This window comes from Cyprinodon tularosa, unplaced genomic scaffold (genome assembly GCF_016077235.1).
Source record: "Cyprinodon tularosa strain WSP-4 unplaced genomic scaffold, ASM1607723v1 ctg587, whole genome shotgun sequence".
Classification (NCBI taxonomy): Eukaryota; Metazoa; Chordata; class Actinopteri; order Cyprinodontiformes; family Cyprinodontidae; genus Cyprinodon; species Cyprinodon tularosa.
The window spans coordinates 578,602-593,938 of NW_024039326.1; the positions used below are offsets into that span (position 1 = coordinate 578,602).

A 15,337-nucleotide genomic window follows, 5' to 3' on the forward strand; every position below is an offset into this window, starting at 1 on the left:
GCATAAATATTTATCATATACCTGCACTTTTTCTTTTAATTTCTTCCTATTATTCAACTCTGACTTGCGTTTATCATTCATCATCGTTAAAGTTTAAGCTGTCTCTTAGGGCCTGTGCTGCAGCTGCCCTCAAAGATGTTGCTGCGTACTTCACAAGAGAACATGGACAAGTAGCCGTGAGTAAGAGGACAATACAAACTGTCTGTCTCAGATCTAGCATGAATTTAAACTGGAGTTTAAAGTAAGAACTGAAGTCTAGTCATTCTAGATCATTTAATCTTTTTTTTCCTTTTATTTGAAAATAAATGTTACTCCTCAGTTGTTGAACACTAGAGATTTGAAGCAATATTCATGTAACATTGTTTTCAGATATCAGATGAATGATGGTACAGGCTACAGGTGTGTCCTGTGTTCCACAGGTGTTTGATGCTACTAACACCACGAGAGAGCGGAGGGCTGTCATCAATAGCTTTGCAAAGGAAAAGGGCTATAAGGTAAGTGATATAGTATAAGGCTATAAGGTAAGTGAATAAGGTAAGTGATATTCACCTTTATAATAATTAAATACAGATAATTATTAGATTTTTATATTTAACATTTAGGTACTGAATAATTAATGCTTAATTCATTTATTGCTAAAACATTCTGTAAAGTGTCACTGAAGTGGCTCAAAAACATGAGTGATTATATCCCAGACTTTTAGAAAGAAAGTAGGTTAGCATTTATTTGTCCTGAAAGGGTTTAATTAATACCATGTATGAGCCTTTGGGAATGTAAAATAAAGAAAATATAAAACGTTATCAGGGTTTCTGCTGGTCAATATTATTAATTAAAATTTATTAAATTATTATTTTTTTAAATTAAGGCCTTAATTAGCATTAAAATGCATCAAATGTGATTATGGTGGCATTTAAAATGCTTTATTTTAAAAAAGATACATTTATAAAAACCATACCATCAGATATATATAATGGTATTGTATCGTGATATGTTTGTGTGAAACTGCTTGCGGTTGAACATATATATATATATATATATATATATATATATATATATATATATATATATATATATATGTATTTATATATATATGTATATATATATATGAGAGTCATGTATAAACCCTAAGTATTGTTGCCATTAAGACGACCTACAAAAAGACCAGGTCAAGTTATGGTCTTGAGTTTAAGTTTCTTCAGCACTATCTACTTTTTCTTTGCGAATTATATGAATCACAGACAACTAAATTAAATATTTGAAGTCCTCAGTTTATAAGAAAAGACTTGGTACATATGCGGTTGAGTCTGAGCAGAGATGGGAAGTAACGAAGTACAAATACTTCGTTACTGTACTCAAGTAGATTTTTCTGATATTTTTACTTTACTTTACTACTTATTTTTATGGCGACTTTTTACTTCTACTCCTTACATTTTTACACAAATATCTGTACTTTCTACTCCTTACATTTTAAAAAATTGTCTCGTTACTTTAGTTTTGAATCATTGGAGTTACCGTTATTATTTTTCACGTCATCAATACCAAATTCAATCTAATTGGATGGGAATCTACGTTGCATTTGACGCACCACTACAAGATGAATCGACAGATTCGGCGGTATTCATTGGCGGCAAATCATTGCAGCTTGGTGGCGGTGGCGTTAGCATAGTAGCATGGACGACGAGATGATTGAAAATGAACACAACGGAGATCTAGTCCTATTGGCAGACATCCATTTAAAATGTAGGCAACGGCATGAAAAAAGTGGTTTCTACTTTTACTTTTATACTTTAAGTAAATTTAGAAGCCTGTACTTTGTTACTTTTACTTGATGAAAGAAGTTTAATCAGTACTTCCACTTTTACCAGAGTATTTTTTAACACAAGTATCTGAACTTTTACTCAAGTACGGAAAGCGAGTACTTTTGCCATCTCTGAGTCTGAGACATGATCAAGACCAAAACCTCGTCTTAAGACTAAGACTAGCTTTGAGTACTATAACGCTTAAAACAGTGATAAATCCTAACAGATTTCACTGTCGAAGGGTCAAGAAGAATTTCTCATAAAGAAGGTCCCATAAGAACCTTCATTTATATAGCACCATTTCACAACACGTCATCTCAGGGCACTTTCCAGTTCACCAGATCATCCAGATTGAGTCAAAGTTTTCTACCTAAGGATATCCAGTTGATGCATTGACTTGATGTCACGATTTGTTTGGAGGTTTTTATGAGGACCCAAATGCAGAGGCTGACAGGCAGAGGTGAGTTCTTAAAGGGTTTGATGACAGATCTAGCAGCAAAAACAGGAATCCAAAAAATCCAACTTAAAAATGTTAGACAAAAACCGGAATCCAAAAATCCTACATAAAAATCAAACACAAACCAGACCCATGGAGATATCAGGGGAAAACCATCAAGGAGCCAGGGTGAGAAAAGGTAAGAGGGAGTGTATTTATGGCTGACTGAACAAAGGTAGGGCTAATGAGCTGATAGGGAGCAGGTGTGACTAGAGCTGATGAGGAAGCCAAGGGAAAAGAACACAAGGGGGCAGCAGAGGACAGACAAAGAAAAACCTAAGCAACTTAAATGAATCCAGACACACCAATAAAGCTGGAAAGCAAGAAAAAACCTGCCTAAACTTGAAACTGAAAACTTAGAGAAAAACAAAAGAACCAAGATCGTTATACTTGAAGGCAACACCTCACACGAAGCATGCTTGTAGCGACGGTGGAGAGGAAAAACTCCCTTTTAACATGAAGAAACCTCCAGCAGAACCAGGCTCAGTGTGAGCGGCCATCTGCTGAGGCCCACTGGGGTTCAAGGAGACAGAAGCAGAGACACAAAAGGCAACTGTTAAGGCAGCCCCATCCAGGAAACACACAGCCATACAGATGAGCTCCAAGCCTGTCCCATGCCAGAGGATGAAGAGAGCACATCCAGCCAGTCACAGTCAGAGAAACAGGACTACACTGAAAAAGCAGGCCGATCTCGAAAAATCAATAAACAAAGGTGTTAATGGCAGCAGCACAGCTGATATTTCTCTCCACGATGGAGTCACAGCCAAACAGGAAGGGAAAAAGCAGAGAGAGCAGAATGTTAGAGATTGAACTAACAAATTCTGCAAAGTAGGAGAATAGAAATAGAATGAAAAAGGGGTCCCTATGTCCTCCAGCAGTCTAACTCTATAGCAGCATAACTATAGAGTTAGCTCAGGATACCTCATCTAAGACACTTTAGGCCTCACTTTAATTGGTTAGTGTCAGAGTTTGTGATTTATTAAAGGAACTGAGACTCAGTGAAAACACCATCAGTGGGAGAGAACTAACGCTCAGGGTGTTTTTTTAATGTGCCTAGGCTAAATAACTCATAATTTTATGAACCATGCACCAAGTCTATAAATAATTCTATAAACCTGTCAATCAGCTGCACTTTATAACAGATGACGTCAGTGCTGTGGAGGGAGGTGGTGTGGAAATAAAGTTGCTTTCAGCTCCGGGTGCAGGAGAGCTGCTACCCAGGATGTACCTACTGCACATGGAAAACTTTTAGTGTTAACCAGATATTTTTGTGCCCCAGGTTGGAAATACGTCACCAATCAGACAAGGAACCAAACAGCTTTAACTTAAAAGATAAATATTTATCTTGCACATCTAAAAAATATATTAATGTATTTTAAAATGTTTTAATTTGATAATTTAATTTAAGTTCTGGAAAAATTGAATGTCGTGGGGACCGACTGCTCCTTGTGAGGCGCAATGCCTCGACCCCATGAGGCTGTTTTTGGGTCAGGGATCACGTTTGGGATTAAAATTGATTTTAGTTTGGGGTTAGGGTGTGTGTTGGTGTGTGCATGAATACAGGGATTAAGAATCTCACATATGAATAAATATTAGAAGAAATCCTCAAGGAGGCAAATACGGTAAAAGAGTTTTGTTAATCTTATTAAGCACAATGCAATCAAATGTAAAATTGGTTTAAACAACTTCTCATTCGCAGGTGTTCTTTGTAGAATCGATCTGTGACGACCCGGAAATAATCGCAGAGAATATCAAGGTGAGGCACAGATAAAATGAACTAATTAACTTGAAAAGGTTGGTAATTTTATGCAAATGTTCAAACCAACATCTTTACAGCAAGTCAAATTTGGCAGCCCAGATTACATCGACCGAGACGTAGAAGAGGCGATGTCAGACTTCATCCAGCGCATCGAGTGCTACAAAGAAAGCTACGCATCTATAGACGATGAGAAAGACAGGTACTAAGCAAAACATTTATGTGATCAAAACAATGTAATTAGTTAGGTATTTTGTTTTCCTCATTCACTGTCTCTGTAATTTTAACCAGGAAACACTCCTACATAAAGATCTTTGACGTGGGCAGTAGATACTTGGTGAATCACGTCCAGGATCACATTCAGAGCAGGATTGTCTACTACCTCATGAACATCCACGTCACACCGAGATCCATTTACCTGAGCCGCCATGGAGAAAGTGAACTAAACCTGTTAGGTCGCATAGGCGGGGATTCAGGTTTATCACCGAGAGGACTGAAGGTGATTTACAGGAGATGGCTCCAAGTTTACTTCCTTCATGGAGTAGGTGGTGCACTCCAAGTCCAAACTTCAGTTGTAGTGTTTGACAGCTGGTTGAGAGTCTGCTAAGGCTTCCCTTTGATCAATGCTAAATTCAAATGCTAATGCTAACCTTTGATCATAGACATACAAGTAACCCCTTGCTCACACTGGCTGCGGTGCAGTTACCGAGCCGACGGAGACCGCAACTCCCGCACACCCCCTCTCACACCACCCTTTTGACTACGGTGCGGTGCGGCTCCGGCAACAGGTCCGGAGATTTAACAGAAGTTCACTTGAGTTCACGTAAGTTCACGCGATAACACGGCCCAAATAAAGAATTTTTGCGAGAGCTTGTTGCGGAGGGCTCCGGCACGCCGCAAGGATAGCTTTCTTGCGGAATTTTCTGCAGCGCCGGAGTGTCTCGGTAACCGCAGCCGGACAGCTCAGCAGCCGGTGAGAGAAGTTTACGTCTTTTTAATGACTTGGAATCACTGCGGCGCCGCACCCACCGCACCGCAACGGTAAGACCGGAGTCAGTGTGAGCCTGGGGTAAGAGTAGACCCTGCATTGACACGGCTTGGAAGTTCTGGCCGTCATCTTGGGCCAGTGGAATAGCTACCCTAACCTGTTTGTTTAAGCAGAACAGAAGACGTATGCTTCAGCACTGTCAAGTGCATTTTTGTTTGAATCAACGGTTGTTTACATCAGGGCTCGAGGGATAAATTTGTGAAGGCATCGGAGCTTCGTAAGATCTTACTGATAAACAGCACATATGCAATACATAAATAGTGTAGATTTGCTGTTTATTCAGTTCAATAATACATATATATATATATATATATATATATATGTATATATATATATATATATGTATATATATATATGTATATATATATATATATATATATACATATATATATATATATATTCTCCAAAAAATCCAATGGACCTTGTTTCCAAGTTTGAAGACGTTTCACTTCCCATCCAGGAAGACTTTTCAATTCAAAATATAAGAAAAATAGTTTGAGGCTTTATAGAGGAGCCCAACAAAGCCTTGTTTTGGCTTAGAAAACATGCAAATTGAAACGGACGAACTGGTCCGCCCCATTGGAATTTGGCTTCTTTTGTTAGCCTGCATTGCCCCATACCTGTCTATGTTTCTGAAAAACATAAAAGGATTTGTGTGTCTGTGTGTGTACCTGTTTAGCCCTAAAATTTCACCATCAGATTGAGGACCAGTTTTGGCAAAGTGAGGACATTTTGCTGTTCCTCACATGCTTTTTTGCATTAGATTTAGAGCTAAGGTGTCACTTGGTTAGGGTTAGGGCTAGGGTGAAGGGTTAGGGTTAGTATCCATTGGTAATGGTTAGGTTTAGGGTTAGTTTTAAGGTTAGGGCATAGAAAGGGTTGAAAATGACTGAAAATCAATGGAAGTCAACACAAGGTCCACTACGCAGAAAGAGTATGTGTGTGTGTGTGTGTGTGTATATATTTGTGTATATAGTAATAAAAAACATAAAAATGCATGAGTTGTTGTGCTTTCCAACATGCATACATCCTATCAGAATATTCTATTACTCTTAACCCCACTAAGAATACACTTTAATTACGCTGAACCCTTTACTTTTCAGCAAAAACAAAACATGCCCGTTAAAATTAGTTGAATATTCGGCAAATTAGTGAATAAAATTGATTTTGTGCCTGCTCAACACGTCACTGAGCAGAGCTGTCAACCGCCCCAAGATGGCACCACCAAATCACGTCAGTTCCCAAAGGCAAAAGCAATCGATAAGGTTACTACTCTTATATTATGTCTATGCCTTTGATTATTGCCTAAATGTTTGCTGATGCTAACCTTTTGTAAATGCTCACTTTAAATGTTTAGAAGTTATGAAATTGTACTTTTTCAACAGAAAGTCTATGGAAAAAAATCAAATAAGGTAAATATAGAAGAAATTGAAATAACAGCAGGTTGTTTTTTTTTTTTTACAGTATGCTGGTGCTTTAGCTACCTTCATCAAAGGTCAGAATATTAAGGACCTGAAGGTGTGGACAAGCCACATGAAGAGGACTGTCCAGACTGCAGAGGCTCTGGGATGCCAGTACGAACAGTGGAAAGCTCTCAATGAAATAGATGCTGTGAGTTGGAAATGCGTAGAAAAATACATTTTTGTTTGTTATGGGACCTAGTGCGCCAATACAGTGAGGTTAGGAGGTCTTCCTAACAGCACCTAATAGTTAGCCTCGTGAGACCATCCTGATCTCGCGAGCTTTCAAGGTTTCACTCGCTAATCAGTCTGGAGACTCTCCGTTAAAGAAAATTTGGAGCCGTTCACCAAACGAACGTCCAATCAGCGTTGGCTTTGAGGCGGGTTGAGGTGTGACGCAACGAGAAGCGCGACAGTTCAGTCTAAAGAACATGGCGGCTTCAGCCGATGAAACTAGCGTTAGCGTGGCTATCAAGCAAGTTTTATGGGAATTACAGAGTATTTCTTCACTGAAAGAAGAGCAAAACACTGCTCTGGAGGAAGATTCTCCTCTGTGAGATTATTACATTAAATCAATCAATCAACATATTTTAGCATTAAACGGTCAAATTTTAAGGTGATAACTCATTTAAATCAAGAATTTCAGTTCCTTTTCATTAACATATCTTCTCTATGTTCATTGGTTAGATCCAATGTTCTGGAGAAGTCATGATCTTCATCAACAGGAGACTGGTTTCCGTCTAACAGCCAATAAATATTGGCCCGTGGATCTTACCGTAGGCCTCTCTCTGTGTGTGTTGACAGCTTCAATATTTAGTATTTCTTCACTGAAAGAAGAGCAAAACACTGCTCTGGAGGCTTTTCTCAGAGGAAAAGATGTTTTTGCTCTTCTCCCGACTGGTTTCGGCAATAGTTTGATCAATCAATTGGTTCCTCTTCGCCGTCGCTCTGTTAGTACGTCATATGCTTCGTTGATCTGATTGGTTTATTTGGCCCGTCTATCACCAACATAGGCCAATCAGCTAACCAGTATTTTCGCCCCTTCCCAAAATTACTTCAACGGAAGGTTTCCAGATGGATATGCGGAGCAAATCCATCTGGCGGAGTCAGGTCACTGTTTTCAATCCAAATCTGCCCTCCTCTGACACATGTTCTACTCTTTTCCCACTTTGAAGACATTCAGAAAATTAGCTTATGGGTCAGATTTTCTATATAACCCAAGAAAACCAAAGTAAAAATGAAAAGTTTCTGGAAATTTACAATTTAGTGATGTAAAGTGAAAATTTAAAGGACATGTCAGGTCATATTCAGAATACAAACATGTGAAAGTACTTTTAATTCAGAGTAATTTTCATTGAATGTGCTTTACTGGAGGCATCCATGTTTGTCAAAGAACACTACTGCCACCTACTGGTTAGTGACGTCACGGTGCGGTATCGGCTGTTAAACAAGTCCCAGTGCTGTATCTGGTGTTTGTCACAACGCGCTATTATCCAAGTCATCTTGAAAACATTCTTCTTCCAAATGTTGGCTATATATTACGGGTTTTTTCTCTGGCCAGAAGTTCGATGGCAAATCCTCCCTCTTCAAGTTGGCGATCCAACGACCAACCCGTCCGTGGAGGATCAGGAATCAGAAAGGTGGAATAACTCTTTTTTTTTCACTTTTACCCGATGTATTCCAGCATCCAGCTGCCATGCGCGTGGGCATTGTCAGTTTCACTATAGCTCTGGTGAATTTCAATGGTGAAGTCCTCTGGAAATCTTCAATAATTGTTGTTGATTGCAGATGTGTCTAGTAGTTCCCATTGGTTTAGCTTGTAAAGCGGGGAGAATGGCGCTAGGCTTACCGCACCGTGACGTCACTGCTGGAAGATGGCAGGAGGGAGGGGTTTCTATATTTGGGCTAAAATGGCCGCTCCCAGACTCAGTGATATAGTAAAACTATTGCTTTTTTCTCTGATTAATGCTAAATTCAATAAATCATCGCAAACACATTAGTTTTTGGTATAAATAATGATCCATTAGTTATTCCGTGCTTCGTTTAAGGAAATGGTTCAGTTACATTAATTGTTTTGGGGGTTAAAAAATTAAACCATCTAAGGTAAATAAAAATATCCTGCCTGAACTGAGGATTTATTTGAGTGCTGAAATTGTTATTAGGCTTTTGAAGAACAAGGCAGATTGTTTATCTGAAAGGGCTTTACTTACGTCATTGTCCATGAGACCTTTGACAAACAAAAATGGTTTAATTGACAATACAACTAAAACTTTGCAATTAAGTTTCTAAAATCATTTGTGTTTCTTAAAAAAAAAAAACTCTTCCTCTCCACCCATTATCACTTTTATGCATCGTTATTTTACTCTATTATTAACCTAAGCTGACATATAGTTGTCTATGAAGAGTTGCTTTAGACCAAGTTTACTGCAAATTTCTTCACACCTTTGCTTAACATGTCGTACCTTTATGGTTGTTGTTGTTTTTGTTGTTGTTTTGTTTATTTTATTCCTTGTTCTTTCCAAGGGTGTTTGTGAGGAGCTAACCTATGAGGAGATTCAAGAGAATTTTCCTGATGAGTTTGCGATGAGAGACCAGGAGAAGTATCGTTACCGCTACCCTAAGGGTGAGGTAGGAGCTGCTGTCATTACCAACTACTCTTCCTTCTTTTCTCCTACTGTACGAGTTATTTATTATATCTGCTCTTTGCTAAAAGGTATTTAATACCCAACTTAACAATCTGAAAAGTGGGCAAAGTCATTACTTGCATGACTTCTTTGTAGGACTTTGTGGACATTTTACCCTGGAAATAACTTCTCTCTGTTCAAGTATCGGCTAATATCATGAAACCTTTACTTAAATGGTACCCTCTGAAAATATTTATAATAAGCTGAAGTTTTAATGGTTGTTTACTTTTGGATTAAAGTAAAGGAATAAAAACTCGAGTTTGTTTGATGAATGTTCTGCTGGTTCCTCATCCAGTCCTATGAAGACCTTGTTCATCGTCTGGAGCCGGTCATCATGGAGCTGGAGAGGCAGGAAAACGTCCTGGTCATCTGCCACCAAGCTGTAATGCGTTGCCTCCTGGCCTACTTTCTAGACAAACCTGCAGGTAGTGAAAAATGGAGGAAAAATAATCTACTACTAGCTGAACTTGCTTTATTCCTTCTTAATATTATGGACCATAAAATCTTCAGGTCTAATATTTTCTCACTCTGTAATCTCTGTGAAGATGAGCTGCCTTATCATAGATGTCCCCTTCACACAGTGCTTAAACTCACACCAGTCGCCTACGGTAAGAGATCAATTGTTATCTTTTGAATCTAGATCTTTATTTTCGTGACTTCCTGAAGCTTTTTTTTCTTTTTTCTTGCTAGGATGTAAAGTTGAGTCGTTTTTTCTGAATATTGAAGCTGTCAACACACACAGAGAGAGGCCTACGGTAAGATCCACGGGCCAATATTTATTGGCTGTTACAGACGGAAACCAGTCTCCTGTTGACGGAGATCATGACTTCTCCAGAACATTGGATCTAACCAATGAACATTGAGGAGATATGTTAATGAAAAGGAACTGAAATTCTTGATTTAAATGAGTTATCACCTTAAAATTTGACCGTTTAATGCTAAAATATGTTGATTGATTGATTTAATGTAATAATCTCACAGAGGAGAATCTTCCTCCAGAGCAGTGTTTTGCTCTTCTTTCAGTGAAAAAATACTCTGTAATTCCGATAAAACTTGCTCGATAGCCACGCTAACGCTAGTTTCATCGGCTGAAGCCGCCATGTTCTTTAGACTGAACTGTCGCGCTTCTCGTTGCGTCACACCTCAACCCGCCTCAAAGCCAACGCTGATTGGACGTTCGTTTGGTGAACGGCTCCAAATTTTCTTTAACGGAGAGTCTCCAGACTGATCTGCGAGTGAAGCCTTGAAAGCTTGCGAGATCAAGATGGTCTCACGAGGCTAGGGGTCCTCTACCAGAGGCCTGGGAGCTTGAGGGTTCTGCCAGTAGTATCTTCTAAACCGAGATGTCTGATGTATTTCCAGGGATCTGCAGTAACCACTCCTCCAGTTTGGGGGCCACTGCCCCGAGGGCCCCAATGATCACGGGTACCACTGATGCCTTGACCTTCCAGGTTTTCTCCAGCTCTTCTCTGAGCCCCTGGCATTTATCTGGTTTTTCTTCTCCTTTTTACTGATGCTGCAGTCAGTTGGTACTGCTATGTCAACCACATTACCATTACCATCTTGGCTCGGTCGTTCTCTACCAATGGAGGTGTTTCCAACTTTGACCTTGGGGTTTCCAGGCCCCACTATGCACAAATGTTCCTGTATACTATTTCAGCCACTTGGTTATGGTGCTCCATGTAAGCTTTCCCTGCCGTCATCTTGCAACCTGTACTTATGTGCTGGATTGTCTCAGGAGCCTCTTTGCACAGTCTGCACCTGGGGTCTTGTCTGGTGTGGTAGATCTGGGCCTCTATTGCTCTGGCGCTTAGGGCCTGCTCCTGTGCAGCCATGATGAGTGCCTCTGTGCTGTCATTCAGTCCGGCTTTGTTTAGCCATTGGTAGGATTACCTGATATCTGCCACTTCCATTATGTTCCGGTGGTACATCCCCTGTAGGGGCTAATCCTCCAGTGTTGGAGTCTCTGGCACATCATCTTCTGTTCCCCATTGTCTGAGACATTCAGTGAAGATGTCGTCTGTTGGAGCCTTGTCCTTGATGTACTTATGGATCTTGGATGTTTCATCCTGGATAGTGGCTCTTACGCTCATTAGTCCTCAGCCTCCTTCCTTACGGCTGGTGTACAGTCTCAGGGTGCTGGATTTGGGGTGGTACCCTCCGTGCATGGTTAGGAGCTTTCGTGTCTTAACATCTATGGCCTGTACCTCTTCCTTTGCCCAGCTTATTATTCTTGCAGGGTATCTGATTACTTGCAGAGCGTAGCTATTTATTGACTTATTCTTTCCATTGAGCTGGCTCCTTCGGACCTGCCTTACTCATTGGAGGTAGCTGCTTTCCTCGCTACCTCTTCGATGTTGCCATTTGCTTGTGGGGTTCCAAGGTACTTGTAGCTATATCTTCAATGTCTGCTATTGTTCCTTCTGGGAGTGAGACCCTCTCTGTGTGGACTACCTTACCTCTCTTAGTTACCATCCCACCACACTTCTCTAGTCTGAATGACATCCTCCCCCTATCTCTAAGGGAGAGTCCAGACACACTACGGAGAAAACTAATTTCAGCTGCTTTTATCCTGGATCTCGTTCTTTCGGTCATTGCCCAGTAAACTAAAGTAAATTATCAAATAGTAAACTGCACATTATGTATTGCACATGTTATTTCAGTTGTAGTGTCGCAATGTAGAGTCTGGTTTCAGCAAAGATGAATGTGTGAAATGGATTATTAGACTGTGCTTTTTCTTGGCTAAACCACAAAAGGCCAAAAGAGCACACCAATGATGCTAACATTAGCTAGCATTAGCCTCTCTTGCCATCACCACGGCCCCTTGTATTCCACCTATCAGGGAACTTTTTACCTGTTGTGTGAGACAGGGATTCCAAAGCAGGGATCTGGACCCCTGGGGGGTCAAGAGACACCTATTTGGGGGTCCAGAAATGGTTTTCACTGTGATCCCTAAATATTGAGGGGTAAAACATGACATGAAATACATATATATATATATATGAACAACCAACTAAGCAGATGTAACATTTCTTTATTTATCTATATTTTAAATATTAAATATTTTTATTTAATTGTAAAATGCACTAAATAATTAAAATAAACATATCTTTAAAATAATTAAATAAATTATTACATAAAATACATTTATTAGTTTAAATTAATTTAATAAAAAATATCTTTAATTATGTAAAGCATGTCAGAAGATGGATGGATGGATGGATGGATGGATGGATGGATGGATGGATGGATGGATGGATGGATGGATGGATGGATGGATGGATGGATGGATGGATGGATGGATGGATGGACGGGTATCTTTAATTACGTCTCTTGATATCAATGGGTCGCAACCTTTTCCCACCCATTGATTTAAAAAGATAATTTGCACTCCTCCAACCACTCTTTGACATCTGAACAAAGAACAGTCAAATACAGTAATGATTATTGCAATAAAACTATAATTTCCTTAATTCACTAAAACTACCACTTTTAAAATGTAATTATTATTTTTGTTTGTTCAATTCTGTTTTTTAAAGTATAAAGAGGGCTCCAGAGGAACGTTCTTTCCTTATTTTTTTTTATCCTGATTAAACATTACTTTTATTCTGTTTCAGAAGGTTTCTTTAAGTAAAATAACAAGTTATGATTCCCTTAAGTAAAAATCCAGACAGCAGAGTAAGAGAGAGACTTTGGTAAAAATAAAGGTTGTGACTGTTACATCATGTCATCATAAATTTATACAAAAAAAAATGTTTGGATAAGAGATCAGGAGAATAAAGTACAGATATTTGCTTTCAAATAAAATGAATTGAACTTAAAAAGTTCAAACAGATACTGAACTAAAGTACAGATACTGAAATAAGCTACTTAATTATAGTATACTGCATGCAGTATGCTGAATTACTGTGAAAATATTGGTAACTGAGGACATCTAGTGACCAGAAAGGAAACTACAACAAATGAAGAGTAAATATTCTCAAAAAACACAATGCCAGTAAATCAAATTTTATGTTGTAAGGTAATTTCAATTCAGTTCAGTTTTAAATCTGTATTTTCTTCTATTATAAAACTTCTTTTTAATTCAAAGACTTAACAAAAAAATCTGTCAGAAATTCTACCAGCAGAGTTTAGCTTTTTAAATACTCTTAATGTCTTTGAACTTAACAGGTGGGGTGATAATATACTATTAGTTTTGTGTAGATCATGAATAAACTGGCAGGTTTCTGAATTCATCTTCAATTGAAGTTTTATTTATTAGTATTCTGGTTAACAAAAGTAAAAATATTTTAAAACATAAAAGGAAAAAAGGCCCTTTCTTTCCTAATAACAGGGTTTGTTATCTTTGGAACTTATTTTGCCTTTTAGATAAGGCAAAGTAAGGCCTGTCATTCACAGAAATCTCAGCACATACTGTAAATCACGAGTTAGTGGGGAGCAAGATGATGATCCACAACAAACATGAGGAGATTTTGCAAACAGAACAGATAAAGTTTAAAGGAACTCCCGATGTAAAATGTAGAAAAATGCCTTATTAACATATTTGTGTATTTTTTGGGGATTTTACCTGTTAGGGTTTAAAAAATAAAATTGCTGTGTCTTACAGTTTTCTCACAGATTTGCTTCCTCGTGGTCAATTTTGCGATTCAATCTGCTTTCATGTTTTCTTATCGATTGTTTCACCTAATTTTTTTCTGATTCCCACCGAATTACATTGTTGTGTAATTTAGGGGTGTCATTTTTTTCTTCTTTTTGTAAGACCAGATGGGGTCACTTATTTAACAAGACTACCATACTTGACGGGGTGCAGATCTGACAAGTAATTAGGAATCTAAGAACATTTTGTTCAAGAAAAATTAGGTTTTTCATGCTCGGGGGTTTGTCCCTGACTGGGGATTGGTGGCCTAGTCGTTAGAGCATTGTGCTTGGGACCCGGAAATTCTGGGTTAAACTCCCACAGACTGCCACTCTGGGTCCCTGAGCAAATACCCTTAAACCCACACTGCTTCCCAGGTGCCGCACAATGGCAGCCCACTGCTCCCCAAGGGGATGGGTTAAATGCAGGAAGTGAATTCAAACACAAATCAAAATTTCACAACAAACAGTTCAATACAATGGCAGCTTTAACCCTGAAAGTTAGATCAGGAGATTTGTTTTATGTTATAAATTAACTTTAGAGCAATGATTTACTTAAAAAAAGAATAAAAAGGAACAGACGGATAAAGCTACTATGAATGAAATAAGCAGCAAGAACACAAAGTAAAAAAATACTACCAATAACACAAAATAATGAAAAGTGGTCCTTATGTCCTCCAGCAGCGTAAGCCTCTAGCAGTATTACTATAGAGATAACGCAGGATAACCAACACCACTTTAAGCTTTATCAAAAAGTTTTAAGCCTCTACTTTATTGGAAAATGTGCAAATGTGATGAAATATGGAGAAGATATCCTGCAAACATTGAAATGTATTTAAAGGTTAATGTGTGAACATATATTTGCTTTGAGGAAAAAACAAAAAAAGAGAATAGTTGCATTTAAAAACAGCTAATTAAAAAAATTATTTATCAGCTGTAAGTACAGTGGGGAGGCCATCACGCTTTGAGCCTTGTTTGAAATTGGATTGGGAGATACTCGTAGCTTCTAGCATGAATTAACTTTTCTTATTTTTATTATTTTTGTCTTTTTTCAGAATGTCAACGTCAGCAGAAAACCAGAGGAAGCCCTTCAGACTGTCCCTGATCACAACTAAAGATTTGGGGGTGAAAACTGACTACAGCTTTGCTGGGCTGTTGATGGATTTTGAAGCATTACTACGAATATGTCTCACTAAATCTGAGAGCTCAAACATGTATATTGAATATGTTAATATGGAATGAAATGTGCTGCCGTTGCTGTAACCAACAAAGGCAACACCTTTAGCTGTGAATTTTCTTCTGTATTACCTGTTTGGATAAGATTCTTCTGCCTAATGATACATATTTAGAGTTACAGACAGTTAGAAATCAGCACCAAGGACAGCACCAAAATAAACAAGACCTGTTGTTTTAAACTTTTCTCTGATTAAATAATAAAAGTCAGGTTGGTTCTTAAGAA

General features: G+C 38.5%; 1 protein-coding gene across 1 annotated transcript in view; it reads left to right on the top strand.

Annotated features, from left to right (window-relative positions):
• The window catches only part of pfkfb1 (6-phosphofructo-2-kinase/fructose-2,6-biphosphatase 1), a 28,255-nt gene extending 12,918 nt beyond the window's left edge, over positions 1 to 15,337 (top strand). The window contains exons 4-14 of the mRNA XM_038306623.1: positions 110 to 176; positions 420 to 494; positions 3,995 to 4,051; positions 4,132 to 4,253; positions 4,343 to 4,550; positions 6,564 to 6,710; positions 9,083 to 9,187; positions 9,539 to 9,668; positions 9,789 to 9,851; positions 9,934 to 9,998; positions 14,934 to 15,337. Coding sequence (XP_038162551.1) covers positions 110 to 176; positions 420 to 494; positions 3,995 to 4,051; positions 4,132 to 4,253; positions 4,343 to 4,550; positions 6,564 to 6,710; positions 9,083 to 9,187; positions 9,539 to 9,668; positions 9,789 to 9,851; positions 9,934 to 9,998; positions 14,934 to 14,993 — 1,099 coding nt within the window. The 3' untranslated portion in view covers positions 14,994 to 15,337. The remainder of the gene's footprint in view (positions 1 to 109; positions 177 to 419; positions 495 to 3,994; positions 4,052 to 4,131; positions 4,254 to 4,342; positions 4,551 to 6,563; positions 6,711 to 9,082; positions 9,188 to 9,538; positions 9,669 to 9,788; positions 9,852 to 9,933; positions 9,999 to 14,933) is intronic.